At 42.9% G+C, this 27,422-nt stretch overlaps 1 protein-coding gene across 1 annotated transcript in view; it reads left to right on the top strand.

Annotated features, from left to right (window-relative positions):
* Positions 1-26,927, top strand: part of LOC123775571 (acyl-coenzyme A synthetase ACSM2B, mitochondrial-like) — a 34,567-nt gene extending 7,640 nt beyond the window's left edge. The window contains 13 exon segments of the mRNA XM_045770889.2: positions 1,106-1,316; positions 3,936-4,143; positions 5,414-5,557; positions 7,323-7,384; positions 7,387-7,478; positions 9,577-9,656; positions 9,876-9,999; positions 11,204-11,284; positions 12,407-12,508; positions 13,429-13,556; positions 13,678-13,777; positions 14,875-14,994; positions 24,376-26,927. Of these exon segments, the coding sequence (XP_045626845.2) occupies positions 1,106-1,316; positions 3,936-4,143; positions 5,414-5,557; positions 7,323-7,384; positions 7,387-7,478; positions 9,577-9,656; positions 9,876-9,999; positions 11,204-11,284; positions 12,407-12,508; positions 13,429-13,556; positions 13,678-13,777; positions 14,875-14,994; positions 24,376-24,480 (1,557 nt within the window). The 3' untranslated portion in view covers positions 24,481-26,927.
* The last annotated feature ends 495 nt before the right edge of the window (positions 26,928-27,422 follow it).

The following is a 27,422-nucleotide window of genomic DNA, read 5'->3' as shown; positions in this document are numbered from 1 at the left end:
AGCCTTTAAAAAAATGAAATTTCTGTCATATGTTACAATAAGGACGAACCTTGAAGATATTATGTTAAGTGAAATAAGCAGAAAAGCAAATGTTGTGTGTTTCCATTTATATGAGGTTCCTAGAGCAGTCAAATTCATAGAGACAGAAAGTAGAATGCTGGTTTTCAGGGGCTGGGAGGATGGTGAACTAGGGAGTTCTTGTTTAATGGGGACAGAGTTTCTGTCTAGAAAGATGAGAAAGTTCTGGTAATGGATGGTGGTGATGATTGCACAGTAATGCAAATGCACTTAATAGCACTGAACTGTACACTTAAAAATGGTTAAAATGGTAAATTTTATGGTATTTATATTTAACCATAATAAAAAAAGAAAACCGAAAATAAATGCATAGAGAGGGGAAAACAAGTAAATAAATCTAAAATAATATTTGCCTTTTTCTCTGTCATGCTCTGACAAGTATATAGTGGTATTTCCGGAGGCTCCATGGCAGGTGACACTGCAACAAAGTGATAGAAACAGATAACAGAATCCAGCTGTCTTCTGTTAAGGAAGGCTGTTAAAGAGATTTGCAAAAATGTAAAATGAAACCACTCTTTTTCTTTTCTTTTCTTTTTTCTTTTCTTTTTTCTTTTCTTTTCTTTTTCTTTTCTTTTCTTTTCTTTTTTAGAGAGTATACTTACCTCTATATTAAAACATAATATTTGTGGTAATGTATAATGGTTTGCTTCTGTTATTTGTAGAAGCACACATTTGTAAAATGTCTCTGTTTTAATTTCTAATATAGTAAATAGGGATAGATAGATGGGTAGTAAGGAGGGTACATATTGCATGGTGCACTGGGTGTTATATGCAACTAATGAATCATCGAACTTTACATCAAAAACTAGGGATGTACTGTATGGTGACTAACATAATATAATAAAAAATATTATTATAAAAAAATAGGGATAGATAGAACCCATATAAATAAAAGCTCTTTGGAGTGCAGAGGGGATCCTGAGATCAACAAGTCTGCTAAGCATTGACGTGACAATTCCAAGACAGGATTGATTCTACATGCGTGTGTGCCAGCCCACCCTGATCAGCAGATCTTCTCTTTCTTCAGACTGGTAAGCGACCTCTGGGCCCAGCCCTGTGGTGGGTGAACGGTGATGGTGATGAAATAGTGTGGAACTTCAGCCAACTGAGGGAATTCAGCCAGCAGGCAGCCAGTGTCCTTTCAGGGGCATGTGGCCTGCAGCCTGGCAGCCGTGTGGCGGTGGTGCTGCCCCGAGTGCCTGAGTGGTGGCTGGTGACCCTGGGCTGCATGCGAGCAGGTTGGTAATTGACCACCTGGCCTGGTCACTATCTCCTTTGTGAAGCTGATGGCAGAGAAATTCCACCACCCCTCCCAAAAGATGTCTCCTCTACATAGTATGCGGTCTCTCGTCATATGGAAATACCACCCTTCTTCCAGTTACTTAAGTAAAGTGTGCACCAAGCACTGTGCTAGAGCTGCTAATATAGAGTAGACAAAACATGGTCTGTACATTCATGGGGCTTAAAGATCTTTGGAGATAGATAGCCTTTAAACTATTAATTGCACACATCATTATTGAATCACAATTTTGATAAGTGGCATGAGAATTTTATAAGAACCCATTGAAAGAAAAAAAGTTGGCAGATGATGACCTAGAGACCATATCTGGTCCACAGCTTGTTTTTGTAAATAAAATTTTATTGGAACATAGCCATGCCCTGTTTACATATTGTCTGTAGCTGCTTTTGCACTATAATGGCACACTGGAGTAGTTAGGACAGAGAGCATCTGGCCCACAAGGCCTAACATCTACAGTTTGGCCCTCTGCAGAAAAATTTTGCCAACTCTGTGATAAAAGGAGACCTGAACTGACTAATCTGAGGGGGTCACTGAAGTCTAAGTGGAGTGATATTTGGACTGGGGTCTGAAGGATAAGTTGGGGTTCGGCCAGGAGAAGAAGCAGAGAGGGATGCCCCAAGCAGTAGGAAGAGCACAGAGAGGAAGGAAGCTTGCAAATTATGAGAAAACCTGAAAGGGTAACGGTGTGTTTAGAGGCAGCAAGGAGAAAGTAGTGGCAAGCGAGCCCGGAAAGATGGGCAGGACCCTGGGGGGCATGGTGAGGGTTCTGCATCCTTTTCCAGTGAGGAATGGGAAAGCATGGATGGATTGAGGGACATGATCATACTCTGTTCATAAAAGGTCACCCTGGATGGTACATAGAGATGGGATGAGAGAGGGCAAGAGTGGGTGTGGGAAACCCAGACAGGAAACAAGGAATGATGCTGGCTTCAACCTTAGATGGGGTGGTGGAGATGGAGGTAAGTGGGTGGATTTAAGAGGCAATTAGGAGGACTCAGAACACTATTTTTTGATGAATGACATATGATAGAGAAAGCCAGGGAGATGGAGAAGTCATAGAAACTCTGGCAACTGGGTGGATGCTTTGGTCTTTCACTGAAGAAAGGGAGAAGCAGGTATGGGGCTGTCAGGGTAAGATGGCAGGTTCAATTTGGTAACTGTTGAGCTGGGGTACCCATGTGATGTTCAAGAAGGGATGAGAAGTTCCAGTTACAATATAAATAAGTCCTGGGGATGTAATGTGCAGCATGGGGACTATAGTTAACAATAGTGTATTGTGTATCTGAAAGCCACTAAGAGAATACATCTAAAAGTTGTTACCACCAGAAAAAAAATTTGTAATTATGCATGGTGATAGATGTTAACTAAGCATGGTAATCATTTCATAATACATCCATATATCAAATAATTATGTGGTACACCTAAAATTAGTATCGTGTTATATATTTATTATATCTCAATCAAAAATATGTATGGGAAAGAGAAAAGAAGGGATGGAAAGTGAGATTGCATTGAAAGGCACAACGTCTGAGATGGAGACAGAAATTCAAGAGTCATCAACCTTTAGATTCGAGAGTTGAGAAGTGGAGAAGTGTAAGAAAGAGCCACAGAAAGGCCTGCACAACCTACCCTCATTCCCACCCCTACCCTTCCTGGCCTCCCTCATATGTAACAGGCATTCTCATCAGTAAGGAGGAAGATGTAAGTGTGGTCAAGATGTAGGAGTAATCAGAGGAAGTAGAAACAATCATAGGAACTTGAGGCCCCATGGAGAGAGTGAACAGGCCACAGAAGGAAGATGACACACTGAAAGATTATGGTCTAAAGGGAAGGAGAATTTAGTGGGGGACATGTGTCTGTTCTTCTGTGGGCCTGACTCAACATGGCCATTGTGGAGACACACTGGAGGTGGTTGACAGGTCTGTAGTGTGGATCCTGAAGTGTTAAGAGTGGGAAGAAAGTGAGCCGGGGTAAAAGCTGTTCATGAGGAGGAGCATGTGAAATAAGCTTTGTAGAGGGTGAAATATAAGTCTAGTTATTCATGAGAAGAATAAACAAAATTACATGAGTCTTATCAAGATAGAAGACAAAAACAAAACTAAGAGCACCCTTGCCCAAGAAAATTCTATGTTCCTGGTCTGGGAGAAGTAACCAGGCCCTCAAGCAGGACCTGTGTTGCAGGTTGGAGAATTCCAAGAGCCTTTCCTTTGTTTAATTACTGTATGAAAATCTTTGGATACAGGAAACTCCCATAGGGCATTGTGTGTGTGTGTGTGTGTGGAGGGGGGGTGTTAGACTGTCCATGGCATGATATCAGGCAACTAAGTTTCTCTCCTTAGTCCTGGTAGACCCCTTATAGTTCTAACACACCTAGGAAATTGGTGCTCAAAAATCACTGTCTGATCTTTGGTGCCTTGTTATTGAGAATCCCCATTGGTCATCCCTTCCTCAACCCCTCTTCACCCATTTGCTCCCCACTGGTTGTTTATATCAGGCTTCTCTAGGGAAGAAGATAACCCTCCCTCCCAGTTCTCTCTAAGACATTTGGCTTCTCTAGGCCTTGTCTTCATGCCCGGAACTATCCAAATGAAAGCCAAGGACATTATTTATAGGCTGCAGGTGTCTAAAGCCAGGGCCATCGTGGCTGGGGATGAAGTGGCCCAGGTAGTGGACACCGTGGCCTCTGACTGCCCCTCTCTGAAAACGTAGCTACTGGTATCTGAGAAAAGCCAGGATGGATGGCTGGACTTTAAGACACTACTACGGTGAGTATCTACATGTCTCAGCCTGTGTTTTTACCAAAAGTGGAAACTGAACAAAGCACTTATGTGCAGGTGCTTTATTTGGGAGCTCCCACGAGCAGAGCGTGGGACTGGGGAGTGTGAAGCAGGGATGAAGGAAAAGCTACTTTAAGAGTTTATTATCGAGTCACTGCATGGGATAAGTGGGCTTAATCTGCAGGGACATCACAGAATGCCTCTTAGGATTATCCACTGAAGGACCGGCAAGCTTTGAGCCATTAGCACCTGAGCTCCATTGGTGGAGGGTTGTACAGGGGGTGGGTATCATCTGCCCCATACTTCTGGGCTGCACATGCATGCATACAGAGCAGGCTCAGAGTCCCATGCCATTGTGACAACAGAGAAATCCTGGGGCAGAAAGTGAATCAGCCATAGTCCACACCAAAAGCACCACCAAGTGGATTGAAATGCCCAGAGCTGTTTACTGCAAACCTGGCAGGAATCAGGTGAGGCCAAGAGCATATGAGGTAAACACAGAGGAGGCTGATATACTGAATATCTTCTTCTCACCCTCTGTATCTCTAAGCTAGGCTTCTGAAGCAGAGGACTCTATGAGTCCTTCCAACAGTGTATGGCAAACTTGGCTGGAGGGATGCAATTCCCTGTCACATGTCTGGACTCCCTCCATTAGAGACACAAACCTTAGGAAACCCCTAGGGAGAACAAAAGCTTTTTCTAATGTCATAGTCTTAAAGATAACTGTCAGAGAAGGAGACGACATGCAACCAGCTTTGAGAGACTTGAAATTGAGACACTAGAGGAGATGTTCAAGAGAAGGAAGTCAAGGGAATAGAGGAGGTTGTATTGTGAAAACTGATACTAAACGAGCACCTACTATTAACCTGGTATCATGCGAGGGCTCCCAACAACAATCAGGTTAACATTTATTGAGTTTTGCCGAGCAAGTTGCTCATTTTCTTTGTGTTAGTTAATTTTCTCAGTAACTCTGTGAGATGGGTGTTACAGATGATTGATATTGATTTCACAAATACAGAATGTGAAACTCAGAGAAGTTAAATAGTCTGAAGTCACATAAAATGCCAAATCTGAGGGGTTTTTGAGCCCAAGTGTGACTGACTCAGAATCCCTTGATCTTAACCATTCATAAGCACCCCTTCTGAAGTACGTTGGCTGACTTGCCCTTGCCAGCATGGGGAAAGGTAGGAGGAGATGAGTCACCGGGACATCTAGTGTCCCAGAGAGATCTGAGAATGTGATAGTCTGTCTTTATCAGGGAAGCATCTACCACTCATTGCTGTGTGGAGACTGGAAGCCAAGAAGCAGCTGCCATCTACTTCACCAGTGGGACTAGTGGCCTTCCCAAGATGACGGAACATTCGCACTCAAGCCTGGGCATGAAGGCCAAGATGGATGCTGGGTAAGACAAACCCTTTCTTTCTACAGAGAAATACATGACCAGGGCTTGAGACTTTTCTGAGCTCAAATCCAATTCTATTTGAATAGGCTACCATCTAGTGCTTCTGAGAAAGACAGTTGGGAAGGGGGGCAAGAGAGAGCATGGCTTAGCAAGCTGGGTATCTAGTGACCATTGGTGGGACATTTTTGTTTCAGATAACTTGGGATCTCCATACCGTTTCAGTGCTTTGAGCTGTGTGTCTAATAGGATTAGCACAAGGTATATATGCATTTCCCCCTTCTAGTCCGATCTCTATCTTGTCCTTTGGAATGCTGGTAATTTGCTTTGATGTCACCCACACTCCAAGAGGGCATTTTGGTTGTCAGCATCAAATTATTTTTCAGATCTGTTGAGGTGGAAACTGTAATTGGATTACAGTTTACCCTTGAATAATACAAGGGTTAGGAGCACTAGCCCTTGTGCAGCTGAAATCCAGGGATAACTTTTGACTACCGCAGAACTTAACTACTAATAATGTACCGTTAACCAGAAGCCTTACTGATAATATAATCAATTAATGCCTATTTTGTATGTAATATGCATTATATACTGTCTTCTAACAATAAAGTATTCATGAAAAAAGAGTATTTTATTAAGAAAATCATAAGGTAGAGAAAATACATTTATAGTACTGTACTGTATCGAAAAAAAATTGCATATAAGTGGACCCATGCAGTTCAACCCCATGTTGTTCAAGGGTCAACTGTAATGAAATGAACTGAGATCTCAGAACTTCTGGATCTCAGATCCTATAATTCAGAATTTTCTTTCACTGTGTATCAACCTCATAAATGCAATCAGAAAATACTGTGCCAAGGTTGTCATGCAATAATAATAAGAGATATTCAGGGTCTTTTTTAACCCCAGGATATCCTGCTTATTATGTTAAGTCTATTAGAACTGGAAAAATATTTTAATGCAAAAAATCTAAAAAACTTAAATGCCCCATCTATGAGTCTGTAGTACCAGAAAATTAAATTATTTCATAGAAATTATTTAATAGAAGAACTGTAGTAAAAATGCACTTTCTAAAAGATGGAGTAATAAATCACTTAAATGTAAGTAAGATATTAAATTTCCACCCATCACCCCAAAATTTGGTCCCGATAGGCTATGACCCAATTTCCCTACAGAGCTGAAAATATTAATCATCTTCAGTAAGAGACACATACTATGATGATTCCCAGCCACAAGGAAGTTCTTTGTGTCTAGCCTAAATCATTTTTCCTGTAACACAGGCTTCTGGTCTGAAGAGAGAAAGGAGACACATTTCACCCTGTACAGGACCTTCAACTGTGCATAGGCAGTTAATGATTCTTCAAGAAAAGAGAACCAAAGGTCTATCTGACCAAACTTGAACCTAGCAAGGCCACTTTTTAGAATATTCACTTAGATGTCTTTTGTTAGTAAACATTTTCTGGGTGGTTACCTCATGCCAAAAACTGTACTAAGTTCTGAGAATAAAATGAGAATGAGACCCAATTATCTGTTAGGTCATGTAAGCTGGGGTCACACCTTCTGAATATTCACTCCTTCTTGAAATAAGACATGTGGATAGAACAACTCTCCTTCCCCCTGCCTGCTTATACGTACGTACAGTGCTGCAAACACACACACACATACTTATGCACACACCCACCCCTACCCCCCACACACAGTCATGCTCCATCCACCCCAGCATGCACTCATCTACTTGTATGTACACGTATTTCTTCTATATTCTCAGCCTATGGATAGACCTGCAAGCCTCTGACATAATGTGGACCATATCAGACACAGCTTGGATACTGAAATCTTGGCTTCGTTTCTGGAACCTTGGACAGCAGGAGCATGCACATTTATCCATCTTTTGTGAAAGTTTGACCCAGTAGTCATTCTAAAGGTAAGACAGGACTCAGTTTGCACCAGGTCAGAGGTGGCTCAAGGTTTGCACGCTCCAGTTTATTGCAGTTTCTTTCAATTCAGCAAATGTTTACTAACTCTTGCCACATGCATGGATAGTATTAGGTAAGCAAGATGGAAGTGGTCCTTGCCATCATTGAGCTCCTGGTCTAGGAAAGGAGAGAGACCCATATAGAGATAAAAGGAATATATTCAGGGGGCAGTTAACATTGGCCATTCGTTCACTCAAAACATATTTAATGGGCTCTTGGTTTGGTGTCGAGTATCAGACTTTTTCCTGTGGAACTTAATGGGATAGCCATTAAATAAAATCTACATATTACATGACCCTGGAGCAACAAAGCAATGGAAATGGGTTTATTTTGCTTGCAAAGGCACACCTTATGTTGGATTCTACAACAAAGATGGGGAGTTGGGCCATCGATGTCTTGGGGCCTCCAGGTCTCTGAAGCTGTTGATGGCAAACCGAGGCATGGATGGCATACTTAAAGGTCAAAAAGTCAGACATGGTCTGGATTCTCTCAAGAGATTCTGTTTTAAACAAATTTAAACAGAGTAACTCCTTCCTTCCGAAAAGGATTTGAAGTGGCTTTTATTAAGTGTCACAATTGGAAAACAGCAACATGAAAACAGATGTAAAATTGTAAAGCAAATTAGAAAAATACAGGGTGGAGATGTCTGTGGGTTGAGGGGGTGGAATTAAGGAGAGTAAGGGGAAGTATAGCAAATAAGTAGCTGATTGCATTTTGAGCTTCCTGTAAGGCAAAGCAATAAGGGAAATGTGAATATTTTTATCACTTGTACCAGTTCATCAAGAACAGTCAGAGGGATGCCTGGGTGGCTCAGTCAGTTAAACGTCTGCCTTCAGCTCAGGTCATGATCTCAGGGTCCCCGGATCGAGTATGGCATTGGGCTCTTTGCTCATCTGGGAGCCTGCTTCTCCCTCTGCCTACACTCCCTCTTCCTGCGCTCCCCCTGCTTGTGCTCACGTGCACACATGCTTTCTCTCTCTGACAAATAAAATCTTTTTTTTTTCTTAAAAAGAACACTTGGAGGAAATAATCGTGTGATGTGCTAATGTTAATCATTTTTTCTAGACATTTTTGCCTGAATCACTCTTTGTAATAAATTATGCACAGAGCAAAACATGGGACGGAGGTGGTGTTGCATCACAGTTAAAAGTACAGGCCAGAAATGCTGGCTCCACTCCCTGCTGATTCTATGGGCAAATTACTTAACCCTCTGACTCAACAGTTTTCCGTTCTTAAAATGTGGGTGATAGTACACACTCCATGAGGTTATCGTGAGAATTCGACGAGCTAGCACAGGGGCTGGCAAGTATTCAGTATTAGCTATTTTTAATAACACTTCTACTGAATTGTTTAGAGGCACTTCTGACTTTTTAAAATTGATTTGAGACAGAGTGCGTGTGCATGTGAGCAGGGGAAGGAGCAAAGGGAGAGGAAGAGAGAGAATCCTGAAGCAGACGCCCTGCTGAGTGTGGAGCCCAACAAGCGGCTGGATCTGAGGACCCTGAGATCATGACCCTAGCCAGAGCCAAGACCAAGAGTTGGCTGCTTAACTGACTGAGCCACCCGGGTGCCCTGGTGCTTTTAGCTTTTCAAAGCACTTTTCTACCTGAATTATGTCCCCAAAAGAGCTTTAGGAAAATAGGGCTGGAATTAATCTGTTAACAGAACTAGTCCTGGAAGGTTAAGTGACTTAACCAAGACCACACGTCCAATTTGCAACAGTGACTGACCTCCTTCCCTTGGTGACTGGGGGTCTACATAATTCTGTAGGTGTGTTAATGGGGTTGAGTCATTAAAGAGGCAGGAACAGTGAGCCAGGATTTGACAAAAATGTTCCAAATTAGTCCTGGGTCCTTTCTCTGTAATGATAGGTGGTTATTTCTCTATTATTTTTGGCTTGAGAATTTGGCCTGAAATAGACAGAATAAAGAAGGTCTGATTTAAATCCAGAGCCCAACTCCAGGGCCCATGCTTGCAACCACTGTGCATGCTGGTAAGTTCGGCACCTAACCTGGTGGTTAGTGTCAGCTGGCTCTCTCCCTCCAGGTGCTGTCCAGCAACCCAATCAACAGCCTGGTAGGAGCACCCATCATTTACCGGATCTTGGTACAACAGGATCTTTCTAGGTGATGGGGCTTTGGGGGTTGGAATGAGCCTCCAGGTTTATTGGTCCATCTTCCTGCCTCCACCACATACACATATGCTTATCTCTCTGACCCGTTAAGCATGGGTTACCCCATGAAGCCTACCTCATCATTAAAATACCTGGAAACCTCTTTAGGCCTGGACAGAGTTTGGTTCCAGGGAGCCTCAGGGGGAACATTTACCTCCCTTCTCTTCTTCAGTTACAAGTTCCCACATCTACAGAACTGCTTCAGTGGAGGAGAGACCCTCCTTCCAGACACTTTGGTGAAGTGGAGGGCCCAGACAGGACTGGACATCCGAGAATTCTATGGCCAGACAGAAACGGTACTTGTTGCTAGGGGAACCGTGGGCTAGTGAACATGGTGGGCTTCAAAAGGCTCTCTGATAATAAAAATACGAGCTACCACTTATCATGCACTTATTTGGTAAATATTTATTGAGCACCTACTGTGGAATAGTTATTGACAATTGAACAAAAACAAAGTAGCCAAAGCTTCTACTCTCCTGGACATTACACTCTAGTGGGAGTGGGGGGGCTGAGACATAAACTAATAGATATATGACATGGCAGACAGTGAGACATTCTATAGAGGAAAGAGGTGAGAGGGGGTGGGTGACGTGGGATGAGGGACTGGTATTTCTGTTATGGTTTTCAGGGAAGTCCTCTGTAATGGGGTAACATTTTAGCAGAGACCTAAACTTATCAAGCATGTCAGACTCTGTCCTAAACTGCTCAGACTAAAGTGAGGAATGGGGAGAAGAACCCACTAAGACCCCCACCTTACCCGCTGAGATGTCTTCTTGGAACTCTTGGGGCCCCTTGAGCACAAGGTGAATTCACATTATTCTATACTCTGCTGCTTTATCAAAACGACCTGAGAAATAGTTTCCCCAGCAACTTTTCCAGTGCCTCTTACCTGTGACCCTCAGTACCTCTGGCCTCCTCCTCTCCACTCTTTTATCCTACACCCCTCTATGGTTAATGGGTGCCCCTGGCAGGATTCCTGAGAGAGCTTATGGATGAGAGCACTGTGATGTGAAAGAGCTTTGCAAATATGGGTGAGGACAGTGGATGTGTGGCAAGGGCTTCTAACCTTTCAGAAGAATCCATATTTAGGGAATGTTCCTTTAAATACCAGCATCTCTGTTAAGATTCATTTTAGGATTCATGCAGAGCTAGCCCTCCTATGGGAGATAATTTAATCCTATATTGTTTTAAAGGACTTTTGTGGCCCACGGTCCCTTATTAAAGTATAGCTCCTTCTAAAGAGATTAAAATGTGGCTGTCAGTTCCTTTTCCCTGTGGGGGGGGGGTCAGTTAGATTGCTTTCCAAACAATTTAGTGCAACCCCCAGGATGGAGGTTCCAGTAAAGGGGAGGGAGCCAGGAGCAGGGGACTGAGGGATCTACCAACGAAAAGGCAACTTCAAGACTGTGTTAGGATCTGCTCTGCTAAATCTTTTTTTGCTTTTTTTCTGTGACCATATGACTCCTGAGGTTTGCCAATCTGTCTAACAATCTTCTGCAGGGACTCACTTGCAGAGTTTCCAAGACCATGAAAATCAAACCTGGTTACCTGGGAACTGCTATTCCCCATTATGGTGTGCAGGTTTGTTAGGGGCTCTAAGGAGGGAGGGAAAAATAGGGAATGCACTAATTTTTCAGTAATTTATTTATTACATTGTTCACTAAGGAAAAATAATTGAAATTAAAGATATTTAAATGATATTTAAAAAGGAAGGATAAGGATGAAAAGAAGGGAGAGAGGGAAGGAAGACAAAAGAAAGTTAATCATATTTTTATCATCCAGAGAAAACCACTTTGAATAGCCAGCAAATTAAGTAGCCAGCCATTTCTATAAATATATACATTTTTTTAAAAATAAGGGTGAATCTTGACATATCATTTTGTAACTTACTTTTATCTTGAACAATCTTGGGTGACCATCTTTCCAGGTCAAATAATACCTACCAACAACATGAATTTTAATGACTACATAGCAGTAAATCATATGGCTCCAGTACTCTTTATGCCTTTTGCTGGATGATTTCCAAAATTTTCATAGTTAAAACAACAAGCAAGATGTCTTAGCTAAAATTTTGCTCTTTTCCCTTATTTCTTTGGGCTAAATTCCAAGAAATATAATTTGTACCTATGGTTATGTGCATAGGTATATTTATCTGAAGTGTAACAACTTAGACTCTATTCAGTGTTATTTGTAATTGCCTCCTTCTCCATCCCCCTGACTTTGATAATCATTTTTTAATACTTTTTAAAAATATCTTTCTTCATTCTCATACAATTCTGTGACATAAGCTTAGTTATCATCCCGGTTAGACCAATGAAGGCACTGAAACGTAGAGCTCAGGCAGCTCAAAGTCAACTAGTAAGGTAGCAGAGGCATAATTTGAGTTTTGATCTGTCTGATACCCAAGTTCATAGCCCTCAAAGATAATGGGAGGCTATTGTATTTACTGAGCTCTTACAGACAAAAGATTCTTCCCAAGCTCATCTGGTCCAATCTCCATAGGGGGCTTTACCTCAACCATCCCAGGCAGATGGATTAGAGGTTGAGGTGTAAAATTCTTTGCTCCCCCTGGTTTTTGGTTCTTGTTTTTGGTCACCGCTGGAGCAAGAGGGTCTTCCATCAGACCAGCTCAGCTCTTCCGCGCTGCCCCTCCAGCCCCCTCCTGTTATGCAGCATCTACTTCCTATCTGCTTTCTCCTTCAGGTCTTGGACGACAAGGGCAAGGTCTTGCCCCCTGGTACGGAGGGAGATGTGGGCATCAGGGTAAAGCCCATCAGGCCTATAGGCATCTTCTCTGGCTATGTGGTAAGGCACCCACTCCTCCCCTCTGTTCCCTATAGGGATAGTGGACTCTGAGAGGGATGGTGGGGGGCAAAGTTATGTACCTCCCAAGAGGTAAACCATGACAGGACATGGGACAAGTGGTGTCCAGTGTCCAAGAATGGGCACTTTGCAGAGAGAAAAAACTGGGTATTCACCCCTGCCATCTTTAACCTACCCCTAAGATTCCTTTTGAAGAATTATCTTTCTCCCGTTACCCTTTTCTACCCCCCCAAAACTGTTTCATGCCAAAAAAGTTTATTGCCCCCAAACTACATACAACAGTACTCTCCCAGGGGCAGCCCTGCCCCTCTCCAAGTATCTCTCCCCTGCTCTAGGCCATTGAGCTCCTTTAGAGCTATGCTAGACATGACATTGAGACTTCACCATATAGTTGAAATCATCCCTATCTTTACACCTTGGAACATTAGAAATAGATGATCCTTAAGTCCAATGGCCTTGCTGTACAGGTGAGGATGGATGGTGAAGTCAGAGATTATAAAAGTCAGCCAAGAGCACTACTATTGAAAAAATGGACAGGGAAGACCTCAAACACACACTTTCTGATACCAAGATGATGAAATAATCACTTAAATAATAAATGAAATACCAATAGTTGCTGTCATTTATTGTGTGCTTACTACAAGATAGTGTCCTAGAGCATAGGTGAATAAATGCATCAGTATTATCCATCAGACTGGACCCTGGGGAGTAGGTGAGAGACACTGGGTACAATAATTGAAGTAAAGGGGAAAGTTCCTGGTCCACCTGAGGGCTGAGGTTGATGGGTCCAGAGCAAGGTCATCATGTGTAGTTGTTCAATCTACAAATCTGTTCATGCCAGCCCTGGGGCAGAGGATTTCGGCTATGCAGTTACAGTGACTATGACTTGCTGTGGTCACTAGGACAATCCTGAGAAGACAGCAGCCAACATTCGAGGGGATTTTTGGATCCTTGGAGATCGGGCAGTCAAGGATCAAGATGGCTATTTCCAGTACCTGGGGCGGGCAGATGACATCATTAACTCCAGCGGGTGAGCTTGGTTTCTGGGCTGGAAAGGGTAACCTGAATCTTTATTCTGGCTGGTTCTGAACTTCTGGGCTGGCCTAGAGGTTGCATATCTAGTGTTCTCTGAAAGACAGGCTCTTCTACAGGTACCGGATTGGGCCCTCAGAGGTGGAGAATGCACTGATGGAGCATCCTGCTGTGGTTGAGACAGCTGTAATCAGCAGCCCGGACCCTGTCCGAGGAGAGGTGACATGGGAGCAGCAGCCTGGTGTTGCAAGGGTGGGAGGTGGGGTGTGCCGATTTTGAAAACAAGGACACATTGCATGGTGGTAAAGATCATGGAATCTAGGGGCTGAAAGCCCTGCCACTTACCAGTGGTGTGACCTTGGGCAAGTTACTCAGCTTCTTTGGGCCTCAGTTTCCCATCTGTAAGATGAGGTGTTATTGTGAGAATTGAACGTGTTAATGTTTGTGAAGTGCTTTTAACAAGGCCTGGCACATATAAGGTCTATTATTATGAGGCCACAGGGATTCCATTCTGCTGGTTGGCATTTGAATCAGAATTTGATTCCTAACCAGAACAGAGGAGTGATTTGAGCCAAGAGATAGAGCCCCTGAGCCATGGGCTTTACAATGAAAATATAAGGAAAAAGAAAGACCCCTTTCATGCTAGGGTTATAGAAACAGGCCCAGATGGAGTCTAACAGAGCTTGGTATATGTGTAGAGAAAGGTAAGGTACAGAGGTGTGGGTCAATGTCCAAGTACCTTTCGACAGGGTACAAGTTGAATAACATCATATCTCTGGCAGGTATGGGCCATATTAGCAATGGAAATCACAGGAGCCACTAGGCAAGGGAGGCCCAAAGGGGATCCCCTACTGAAAATCCCTCTGTGCCGAGCACTGAGCTAATGCTTGCTATGTGTGATTTCATTTTATTTAGCATGAATTAAGTATGACAATTGGATCACCATTTTATAGATGTACAAACTACTTTGGAGCGGTTAAACAAATCATTTAGATTTATGATCCCAGTCTTTATTTTTTGCTCTTCTCTTATAGGGAGTTTCTCCCTATCACTCTCTATTATTCCTGGGATATGGGGTGAGGGTAGTTTCAATTTACAGTCCTACCTGCCCATCCAATAAGCCACTTGAGAGAGAGCTGCGACCTTAGCCATTGTTATCCCTATTTTCTCCCTTTCTCTTGCCCAGATATCTGGAGGCACAGCTGAGGGGATATAAAGGGGGTAGCTGTGTTGGAAGCTTTAACCCTGTTTCCGCATTATTTCAGGAAATGACAACACATTGTTTCCTTCTCTCTTGGCCCTCATTTTTGCTGCAGGTGGTGAAGGCATTTGTGGTCCTGGCCCCACAGTTTCTGTCCCATGACCCAGACCAGCTCACCAAGGAGCTGCAGCAGCACATGAAGTCAGTAACAGCCCCGTATAAGCACCCAAGGAAGGTGAGGCCTCTGAGCTTCCTTGCTCCCCCAACCTGAGGAAGGAGAGGTGATTCTCTTCTTGTATTTCTCTTCTTCTGGCTCTGGATGAGGCCTATAATTCCAAAGTTCTGCCTGATTATGACCAAGAAAGCCCCAAAAGACCATGCAGTCACTGTCTGGAGTCTTGAAAATTTGCCTCAGCCTGTAGCTTGCTTCGAACTGAAAGTTGGGTGCTCCTATGGGAATAAGTTCTGGTCAATACCGAACCAAATTCCTACTCTCTGCACTGGGGTCTCGCTGTTTATTCAGGATTCTTTTGCTTGTCAGCAACAGAAATCTAACATGAACTTTATTGCTCACACAATTGAAAAGTCCAGAGATGGGGGCAGCTTTAGTTGTGGCTGGTAACAGGCATTCAACTGATGTAGTCAGGGATGCTTCTTTCAGCCCTTGACTCTCTTTCTGTATTGGCTTCATTTCTTAAAATGTTCCCCCTTCGTAATGGTCAGCAGCTCCAAACACAGGTTTTTAGCAATTCAACAAATCACAGTAATAAAAGAGCACCTTTCCCCCCAAAGGCACCATCAAAAGTCTTCAGGTTGATTCTCATTGGACCAGTTTAGGTGATGGACCCATCATTAAATAATCCCTAGAACCAGGGTGATGGAACACTCTGATTGGCCAGTTCTGGGTCATGTGATCACCGCTGAAGCAAATGCAGGAAAGATGGAGTGAAGACTGCCCTACACCTATGATATGGCCTGAGGGAGAGAGGGGTGGCTTCCCACAGGAAAGTGGAAGTGCTCTTACCAGAAAAGGCAAAGAGCATAGAATCCACTATACCTGTTTTCATTCTGGGGCGGGGATCTAAGACATGCAGATTGACACTGAAGTGGGACCCAGGTTTTGGAGGTGGGTACAAGATAGGAGCTTGCCCCAGGGAGAAGGAAAAAAAATATATTTTTGAGTCTCAGGTAGAGATGAGAGCAACTATGTTAAGCCTAAAGCTACTGAGCTGTGTACAGAACCCAGAAGCTCACTGATGCTTTGTCAGCACAGGCTAATGGTCATAGATGGATTTTCTGAGAAGCAGACTCTGGGAAGGAGATTAACATACAAGAGGTTTATTAGGGAGTGCTTTGGGATCAACAGCTGGGGAAAGAAAAGGAAGGAAAGGGAAGGGGAGGGAAGTGTAGGGGACAGGATTGGGCAGAAGGTGAAGGTGCCCTGTGATGTAGTCTCACTGGGGGACCTCAGCCAACCCCATGGGGACTTCTGCTGCTAGGACAACCTTTCAGAGTTTCCTGAGCTACAGGCAAGGTTGGTAGGGTGCTCTGTAGCCCCATGTAGGTCAGGCTTGGATGCAGGCTGTGCTAGGATGGGGATGCGGCCCTGGGAGAGTCAGCTCTCCTTGACTGTAGCTGTCCCCAGGGAGGTCTAGCAGTGAGGGGTGGGAGGGTTAAATCATTCTTAGAGGGGAATCTGAGCAGCACATCAAAGAGTCCACCACACTGGCTTTCAGCCTCAAACTCATAGTGAGGCAGTCAGTATAGCACAGTCTCTGGAATTAGATAGTTGTATACCAATTCATCTCCATCACTTACTTAACAATTTCTCTGTGCCTCAGTTTCCTTATCTGTGAAATGGGGAAAATGGTGTTATCCCTTTCCAGGTTGTTAATAAGAGCTAATATTTGTAAGACATAAGGTACTCAGAAGGCTAGCATATAATAAGCATTTAATAAGTATTTTTGTTTGTTTAATTTTTAATTTTTATTTTTTTTTTGATGTAAAGTTCGATGATTCATTAGTTGCGTATAACACCCAGTGCACCATGCAATACGTGCCCTCCTTACTACCCATCACCAGTCTATCCCATTCCCCCACACCCTCCCCTCTGAAGCTCTCAGTTTGTTTCTCGGAGTCCGTAGTCTCTCATGCTTCATTCCCCCTTCTGATTACCCCCCCTTCTTTATCCCTTTCTTCTCCTACCGATCTTCCTAGTTCTTATGTTCCATAGATGAGAGAAACCATATGATAATTGTCTTTCTCTGCTTGACTTATTTCACTTAGCATTATCTCCTCCAGTGCCGTCCATGTTGCAGCAAATGTTGAGAACTCGTTCTATCTGATAGCTGAGTAATATTCCATTGTATATATGGACCACATCTTCTTAATCAGTCATCTGTTGAAGGACATCTCGGCTCCTTCCACGATTTAGCTATTGTGGACAATGCTGCTCTGAACATTGGGGTGCATATGGCCCTTCCCTTCACTGCGTCTGTATCTTTGGGGTAAATACCCAGTAGTGCAATTGCTGGATCATAGGGTAGCTCAATTTTTAACTTATTAAGGGGCCTCCACACTGTTTTCCAAAGTGGCTGTACCGACTTGCATTCCCACCAACAATGTAGGAGGGATCCCCTTTCTCCACATCCTCTCCAACATTTGTTGTTTCCTGCCTTGTCAATTTTTGCCATTCTAACTGGCATAAGGTGGTATCTCAAGGTGGTTTTGATTTGAATTTCCCTGATGGCTAATGATATTGAACATTTTTTCATGTCTCTGTTAGCCATTTGTATGTCTTCATTGGAAAAGTGTCTGTTCATATCTTCTGCCATTTTATGATTTGTTTATTTGTTTCTTGTGTATTGAGTTTGAGAAGTTCTTTGTAGGTCTTGGATACCAGTCTTTTATCTGTAGTATCATTTGTAAATATATTCTCCCATTCCGTGGGCTGCCTCTTAGTTTTTTTGACTGTTTCCTTGGCTGTGCAGAAGCTTTTTATCTTGATGAAGTCCCACAAGTTCAATTTACCTTTTGTTTCACTTGCCTTTGGAGATGTGTCATGAAAAAGGTTGCTGTGGCCGATGTCGTAGAGGTTGTTGCCTATGTTCTCCTCTAGGATTTTGATGGATTCCTGTCTCACATCGAGGTCTTTCATCCATTTAGAGTTTATCTTTGTGTATGGTGTGAGAGAAATTGGTCAAGTTTCATTCTTTTGCATGTAGCTGTCCAATTTTCCCAGCACCATTTATTGAAGAGACGGTCTTTTTTCCACCGGATGTTTTTTCCTGCATTGTCAAAGATTAGTTGCCCAAAGAGCTGAGGGTCCATTTCTGGGTTCTCTATTCTGTTCCATTGGTCTATGTGTCTGTTTTTGTTCCAGTACCATGCTGTCTTGTTGATCACAGCTTTGTAGTACAGCTTGAAATCCAGCATTGTGATGCCCCCAGCTTTGTTTTTCCTTTTCAACAATTCCTTGGCGATTCGTGGCCTTTTCTGGTTCCACACAAATTTAAGGGCTGTTTGTTCCAGTTCTTTGAAAAATGTCATTGGTATTTTGATCAGGATAGCATTGAAAGTGTAGATTGCTCTGGGTAGCATGGACATTTTAACTATGTTGATTCTTCCGATCCATGAGCGTGGAATATTTTTCCATCTTTTTGTGTCTTCTTCAATGTCTTTCAAGAGTGATTTGTAGTTTCTAGAATATAGGTCCTTTACGTCTCTGGTTAAGTTAATTCCAAGGTAACGTATGGTTTTTGGTGCTATTGTAAATGGGATGGATTCCCTAATTTCTCTTTCCTCAGTCTCATTGTTCGGGTATAGAAATGCAACTGATTTCTGAGCATTGATGTCGTATGCCGCCACATTACTGAATTGCTCTATAACTTCTAGTAGTTTGGGCGTGGATTCTTCTGGGTTTTCCATATAGAGTATCATGTCATCTGCGAAGAGAGATAGTTTGACTTCTTCTTTGCCGAGTTGGATACCTTTTATCCCTTTTTGTTGTCTGATTGCTGTTGCAAGGACTTCTAGTACTGTGTTGAATAATAATGGTGAGAGTGGGCATCCTTGTCGTGTTCCTGATCTTAAGGGAAAGGCTTCCAGCTTTTCCCCATTGAGACTGATATTTGCTGTAGGCTTTTCATAGATGGTTTTTATGAGATTGAGGAATGTACCCTCTATTCCTACACTCTGAACGGTTTTAATCAGGAAAGGATGCTGTATTTTGTCAAATACTTTTTCTGCATCTATTGAGAGGATCATATGATTTTTGGCTTTTTTCTTGTTGATAAAATCTGTTACACTGATGGATTTGCAAATTTTGAACCACCCTTGCATCCCAGGGATGAATCCCACTTGGTCATGATGGATAATCCTTTTAATGTACTGTTGGATTCTATTAGCCAGGATCTTGTTGAGAATTTTGGCGTCCATATTCATTAGGGAAATCGGTCTGTAATTCTCCTTTTTGATGGGGTCTTTGCCTGGTTTGGGGATCAAGGTAATATTGGCCTCATAGAATGAGTTTGGTAGCTTTCCTTCTGTTTCTATTTTTTGAAATAGCTTTAGGAGAATAGGTATTATTTCTTCTTTGAATGTTTGGTAGAATTCCCCGGGAAAACCATCAGGCCCTGGGGTTTTGTTTTTTGGAAGGTTTTTTTATCACTGTTTCAATCTCTTCATAATTAATTGGTCTGTTTAAAAAATCAATTTCTTCCTGTTTCAATCTTGGTAGTTTATAGGTTTCCAGGAAGGCCTCATCTCTTCCAGATTGCTTAATTTATTGGCATAAATCTGTTGATAAAAGTTTCTAATAATCCTTCCAATTTCATTGGTGTTGGTTGTGACATCTCCCTTTTCTTTCATAATTTTATTAATTTGGGTCCTTTCTCTATTCATTTGGATAAGTCTTGACAGCGGTTTGTCAATTTTATTTATTCTCTCAAAGAAACAGCTTCTAGTTCTGTTGATCTGCTCTATTATGCTCCTGGTTTCTAATTCATTGATCTCTGCCCTAATCTTGATCGACTGCTTTCTCGTGCATGGATTAGGCCTGTTCCTCTGTTGCTGTTCCAGCCTCTTGACGTGAGAATATAAAAACTGCATTTTAGATTTTTCTATTCTTTTGAGTGAGGCTTGGATGGCTATGTATTTTCCCCTTAGGGCTGCCTTTGCAGTGTCCCATAGGTTTTGGACCGTTGTGTTTTCATTCTCGTTGGTCTCCATAAATTGTTTAAATTGATTTTTGATTTCCTGGTTTATCGAATCATTCTTGAGCAGGATGGTTCTTAGTCTCCAAGTGTTTGACTTTCTTCCAAATTTTTCCTTGTGGTTGAGTTCCAATTTCAAAACATTGTGGTCTGAGAATATGCAGGGAATAATTTCAGTCTTTTGGTATTGGTTGAGACCTGTTTTGTGACCCAGAACATGGTCTATTCTTGAGAATGTTCCATGGGCATTAGAATAGAATGAGTATTCTGCTGTTCTGGGGTGTAGTGTTCTATATAGATCTATAAGGTCCAACTTGTCGAGTATGGCATTCAAAGCTCTTGTTTCTTTGTTGATTTTCTGCTTAGGTGATCTGTCTATTGCTGATAGTGGAGTGTTGAGGTCCCCTACTATTAACGTATTTTTATCTATATGTCTCTTTATTCTGGTTAAGAGTTGGCTTGTGTATCTTGCTGCTCCCCTGTTGGGGGCATAGATATTTATAATTGTCATATCCACTTGTTGGATACATCCTTTAAGAACAATATAGTACCCTTCTGTATCTTTAACTATAGTCTTTAGTTTAAAATCAATCTGTTTGATATGAGAATTGCTACCCCAGCTTTCTTTTGAGGTCCATTGGCGTGAAAGATGGTATTCCGTCCCTTTACTTTCAGTCTGGATGTATATTTAGGTTCTAAATGAGTCTCTTGTAGACAGCAAATGGATGGGTCATGTCTTTTTATCCAATCTGCAACCCTCTGGCATTTATGGGAGCATTTAGGCCATTTACATTGAGAGTGATTATTGAGAGATATGATTTTAATGATGCCATGTAGCCTGTAAAGTCTTTGTTTCTATAGATTGTGACTTTCTGTTCTGTATCACTCTTGGGGCCTTTTTACTTTTATAGAACCCCCCTTAATATCTCCTGTAGGGCTGGTTTCGTGGTTACAAAATTGGTCAATGACTGGCGATTCTGGAAGGTCTTTATCTCTCCATCAATTCTGAATGACAGCCTTGCTGGATAGAGGATCCTTGGCTGCATGTTTTTCTCTGAAAGAGCTTTAAAAATGCCCCCCCCCATCCCTTTCTCTCATTCCAGGTCTGTGTAGACAGGTCTGACATAATTCTGATACCTTTGCCTTGGTACATGAGAAATTTCTTTGCCCTGGCCGCTTTCAATACTGTATCCCTGGATCTAATATTTGCGAATTGCACTATGACGTGACGTGGTGTAGGTTTGTCGTAGTTGAGCTTGGGAGGGGTCCTCTCTGCCTCTCGGACACAAATGCTTGTTTCCTTTGCCATTTTAGGGAAGTTTTCAGCTACAATTTGGTCAAATATCTCTTCTAGACCTCTGTTTTTCTCCACCCCTCTCAGGGATGCCGATGATTCTGACATTGGAACATTTCATTGAGTCAGTAATCTCCCGTAACCTACGTTCTTGAGATTGGATTTTTTTGAGCCAAGTTTCTATTTTAGCTTTCTTTTCTACTAACCCATCCTCCAATTCACCAATACATTCCTCTGCCTCATTCACCCTGGCCATCAGAGCCTCTAGTTTTGACTGCATTTGGCTCATAGAATTTTTAATTTCTGCCAAATTCACTCTCATTTCTGCCTTTAGAGATTCTATATTCTCATTAACATTTTCGTTAATACTTTTTTCAAGTCTACACGTCATCTTGACCATTGTTACTCTGAACTCCATTTCTGATAATTTGGTTATATCCATATCCATTAGTTCTGTGGCACAGGCCACAGACTCATTGTCTTTTCTTTGCTGGGGGGGTGGATTTCTCATTTTCGTCATTCTGATGAGGAGAGGTTGCGGGGTTGTCCAGAGCCCAAATTATTGACCAGGACCCAGGCAGTGTGCACTTGTTTTATGGGGAAGTTATGGATGTGGGCTTCTTGATTTTTCAGCCTGCCTTCTGGGGGAGGGGACTGCCGCACCAATACTCAGGCAACCCTGTTTGGGTAGAGTCTTCGTGTCCCTTGCGAGGGGGGATGGGGATCGCGCACTGAGCAGGTATTTCCAGGCTTTTGTTCTCTGGTGGCTTTCCCTGGCGGTTTGCTGTGCCTCTTCTGAGAGTCAGAGCAGCAGTGGCCAAATCTCAGCCTCTGTCTCAGAACAGAGGGATCGCAGATGGTTCTCCACTGGTGTTCTGGCCACTTTAACTCTGTTTCTGTTGGTGCTGCTCAACCCTGCAGCGTCCTGGGATGTGCGCCCCACACCCGGTGTCCCAGCCGCCACTTCCAGGGCCAGCGTGTCTCTGTCCTTTGTGTTTCTAACACCACCAGCCACCAGCCGCCCCCGCGCGCTCTGGAGCTCCGTTTCAGTGTGGTTTGCACGCACTCCAGAGCTCCGGTTTTCAGTCTGGTCACGTGTGTTCCCTGGCTTACGGTCTCTGTCTGCTCTCTCGTGGGTGCCGGTCCGCGAGTCCACCCGCTCCCCAGTGCAGGTGGCTACCACTTCCCAGCGCCTGAACACGGCGGCTCCCTCCCCCTTCCATTTATCTTCCGATATCTGTGCGCAGCTTCACGGCTCCCCGCTTCGTATCTCAGTACTCAGTGCTGGAGATGTTCATTTGTAGAGATCCAGATGTATCTTTCTGCGTCTCAGGCTGATTCTGTGGATGTTCAGGATGATCTGGTACCTATCCAGCTCGACTCAGGGGACCGGCTGAAAAAGGGGACCCCTACTCTTCTGCCATCTTAACTCCTCCCCCAGGACTGACAACAATATTGTTAATTGATAGTGGTCAATCTTGAACAAAAGAGCAGGTTAATAAATCACCTTGTCAGTAACTCTTCAATCCGAAATTGAACTATATATTCATTCACTTTATCCAGATTATGACTCTTTCTAATCAATAAAATGTTTCATAAAGGGGAAGCTGGGTGGCTCAGTCAGTTAAGCATCTGACTCTTGATCTCAGCTCAGGTCTTGATCTCAGGGTCATGAGTCCAACCCCCATATTGGGCTCTATTCACGCTGGGTGTGGAGCCTGTTACTCACTGAGTGATGTTGGGTAAGTTGTTTCATTTCCTCATCTGTCTTCATATGGTGATGTGAGACGATAAAAATCAAGCATTTAATAAGTATTTTAAAAGGAAACTAGAAATCTAATCATACCCAAAATATTATGTATTTTGAGTTGTAACTGAATATTTTGGAGGATCCAGTGGATTCACAGTATAACATTATATTCCTCAATAGATGTGTCTCTCTTTAAAAGTCTGTCTGCTAGAATGCTTTGGGCAGCATTCTTTCTATCTCTTCCCTCCTTCCTGAGACCAAACCCTTCCTAGATCTCCCCTGTGGCTTCTCTTTACCCTCTGTCTACACCCTTTACCCTCTATCTACTCAGTTCTGCCTTGTAGTGCTGAAGCATCCAGAGACCATTGGGAATGAACTGGTGTAGCTGTGTTGAAATAAAACTTCTTTTACGAACACAGGAGGAGGGCTGAATTTTGCCCTCAGGTTACTGTTTCCCAATCCCTGCTCCATTCCATTATGATTTTTAATAAACCCCTTCCACAACAAAGTGCAGTCTTGCCTGTGGAAGACCCCCACATCAGCTTTCAAGAAGATAACTTTTGCCATATCAGTATCACTATTGTTATTATTTTTATCAAACCCACGGCCATCTGACTCTTACACCAATGCCCTGGCAAGCTGAGCCTTGTAATAGGAAGTCTCAGTGAACTGTCTTCATCGTCCATATCTTAGGATTCAGGAATATTAGAGATGGAGGGGTCCTTGAAATAAAAAATTTCCCCCCACAGATTTGAAAAATGAAATTGGAGAGACTTTATACTTCTGCCAACAGGAAATGACTGAGCTGAAATTAAAAGTCAGGTTTCCTAACTCTTAAATATTTACTGTCTGTAATCCATGTTTGTAAGTACAGCTAATATTTTTGAGTGTTTACCCATGCCAAGAACTTAGCCTACGTGATTTCATTTTATCCTCAACCCAACAAAGTTGTTGCTACCCTCCAGTTAACTCAGTGGGGAAACTGTCTCATAAAAGCCAAGTGACCCGTCCAAGGCCGGGCAGGTGGTAGAGGGACACTGCAGGCCAGGGAGTCTGATATCAAAGTTCAGGTGTCTGAGGACTGTGTCATTTCGCATTTGCTGTACTGCTTCTCCCCTATCCTAGAGTATGTCAGACCCCATTGACCAGACCTTTATGTCCCATTCCAGCCATTCTTTTCTTGCCTTTGTCCCAGAGCACTTTTGGAAGCTTCTTACTGCCTAGGGGCTGCCCTAGGAGTGTTCCAGGCTCAGTCCTCACTTACCTGGAGCCTCCAGCCTCAAGAGCTTTTTTCTCACCTTATAGCCGACCCCACTGAGGTTACAGATGGCCCACCCTGGACTAATTTCTCTGAAACAGGTGGAGTTTGTCTTGGACCTGCCCAAGACTATCACAGGGAAAGTCCAGCGGACGAAGCTTCGAGACAAGAAGTGGAAGACATCTAGGCAAGCTGGGGCCCAGTGAGACCTGCATGGGCATCCTTTTGGGTGCTGCACTTCTACTTACTTCCATTTCCCTTTGGGCCCTCTGCCTTCCTCTGGGGATATGAGATTTCTTATGACAAGAGAACTGATTTCTGTTTTTCTGGGGATATGAGATTTCTTATGACAAGAGAACTGATTTCTGTTTTTCCCATTATTAGCACAAAATCTTGCCATATTAGATGTTGAAAGAAGAAAGGAGGGAATGAAAGAGAGGAAAGGAGAGGGGAAGAGAGAAAAAAGAAAAATTAGAGAAAGAATGAAACAGCAAAAGAAAGCCATTAGGAAAGAAAAGGAGGGAGGGCAGGAAGGCGGGATGGAGGGATGGAGGAAAGAAAATTGGAGAAAGGGAGAGAAAGAGAAGAAGGAAGGGAGGGAGGAAATAAAAAAGCTCAATAAAAACAATAAGACTGATAAAGAAAAATGATGGAAAACGGGAGAAGGGAGAGCAACTAATGATTACTCCCACAGATAGATAAACAGACAGTGGCAGAGTCCAGCAGAATCCTTGATCAGATCTTGGGAAAGAAATGAAAGGTCAAGGCACTCCATCTCACCCTTGGGCAGGTCTCCATACAGACAGGCATGCACATGTGGTTAGGACATTAGAGGCCTCCCCTAGTCACTCCAAACCTCAGGACAGTCATGACCAGAGGAGGGGAATCTCCATTTATTGAGCACTTGCCATGTGCCAGACACTGTCCTAGCCATTTTATAAATACTATCATGTTTCCCCTCTGTGTGGCATCTACAAACCTCAGAACACAGCTGTGAAAACAGTATAGGCACCTCAAAGAAAGTGTCCCTCCCCATGGCAATCATGAGCTCTAGGGGAATCCCCAGACTAACCAATTTGTGTGTGTGTTGATGGCATAAGGTGTCCTAGGCTTGCTGACATTGTTTCTAGATAGAAGGAGGAACTTAGCCTGGTAAGGTACACTCAGTATTATTTCAACAACAGGTTCAAGTTCTGAAGTGATAAAAGGAGGATTATTATAACACATGCATAAATGGTTTGGACTTCATCTGGAGAGTAATGAACTCAGGCAACATTGTATTTCTAAATAATTACCTTGGTAGCTGAAAGGTGAATACATTAGAGGTGAATTTGAGAAATTCTTTTTCCTTTTGATATTTATTTATTTATGTAATCTTTATACCCAACATGGGGCTTGATCTCATTCCCCCAAGATCAAGAGTCATATATTCTGCTGACTGAGCCAGCCAGGTACCCCAAATTTGAGAAATTCCTAGAAGAAGAAATTCTATTTCTTGGAACTTGGTGACTTAGTGACTAAATAAGGCAGGTGGGGTTAAGGGAAAAGAGGCACTTAAGGATGACCTGTAGGTTTTTGATTAGTTACACTGGGTACGTGATTATGACACTTTCTGAGAGAAACAGGTTTGAGGTGGGAATATTTAATTTGATAGTGGTCATGTTACTACAGTTCATAACAAGGCTGGTGTAAATTTAATAATCAGTTGGGTATTTAAGTTTGAACTCAGGGAGAGGTCATGATTTTAAGTGTGGTTTAAGAAATTATCCAGAGAAAGAGAATGAGATAGAAAGTTCATAGGGAATGAGAGGAACTATTTGCTGAAGATAGGTCCTTGGAGGGCAAGGATATCTAAAGAGAAGAAAAAGAAAGAGGATCCTGTGGACAATATTGAGAGAGAAGACTCAGAAAAGGCAAGGTGTGATAACAGAAAGAAGAGTCAGAACTGGAGAGGATGCATTCATCTGCAGCAAGAACATCAGAAAACTGATTTCCAGAAAAAACAAACAAAACAAAACAAAACAACAGTTTCAATGAGTAATTAAGGGGAGAAAAATTAACTATGGGTTATGACAGATAGAAAAACTGCTAACAGCTAATGTAGTCTACTCTGTCCAATAAACATTAATTGGAAGGTGAAGGAACAGAAGAAAAGATACATAATCAAGGAAGAAACTTTTGGGGGAGGGAGGGACTTGAACAAGTGTGGTGAACATCACTTTTCTCCTGTTGTTACAGCCTGAATTGTGTCCCCCAAATTTCATATGTTGAAACCCTAACCCCCACTACCTCAGAATGTGTCTGTATTAGGAGATAAGGTGTTTAAAGAGGCAGTTAAGTTAAAATGAAGTTGTTAGAGTGGGCCTTGTGCAACTTGACCGGCATCCTTAAAAGAAGAGCAGATTAGGACCCACAGAAAAACACCAAGGGTGGGGCGCCTGGGTAGCGCAGTCGTTAAAGCGTCTGCCTTCGGCTCAGGGCGTGATCCTGGCGTACCGGGATCGAGTCCCACATCAGGCTCCTCCGCTAGGAGCCTGCTTCTTCCTCTCCCACTCCCCCTGCTGTGTTCCCTCTCTCACTGGCTGTCTCTCTGTCACATAAATAAATAAAATCTTAAAAAAAAAAAAAAAAAAAAAAAAAAAAAAAAGAAAAACACCAAGGGTGCATTGCACAGATGGATGACTATGAGAAGAGGTAGCAAGAGGGTGATTATTGGCAAGCCAAGAGGAAACCAGCCCTGCCAGCACCATGATCTTGGACTTCCAGCCTCCAGAATTGTGAGAAAATAAGTGTCTGTTGTTTAAACCACCCAGTGTGTAGTGTTTTGTTACAGCAGCCTAGCGGACTTCTACATCCACTCAGTGGCCTTCCCCACAATCACCTCTACACCACCTTGTTCCTTGCTAAAGGAACCCCAATTTTGTCCAGAACCAGGGTAAGCTCACCCTTCCCATTTCTCTTCCATTAAGTCAATTATAAAGTCTCAGTTTGTGACTTCCATGTCCTCTGCTCCTGTGTGATAGAGTAGACTTGTATTCAAGCAAATATTTGCTCTCTACTCACCCCTGCCCCCGTACACACCCTACTGCAGGGAGGAATTTGGTCCTCTGCTCCTTGCTGTTGAGCTTGGTCTGGATGTTGGAGCTAG

Source organism: Ursus americanus, chromosome 2 (assembly GCF_024610735.1).
Source record: "Ursus americanus isolate L20-20 chromosome 2, mUrsAme1.1.p, whole genome shotgun sequence".
NCBI lineage: Eukaryota > Metazoa > Chordata > Mammalia > Carnivora > Ursidae > Ursus > Ursus americanus.
This window is presented reverse-complemented; position numbering and strand designations above follow the sequence as displayed.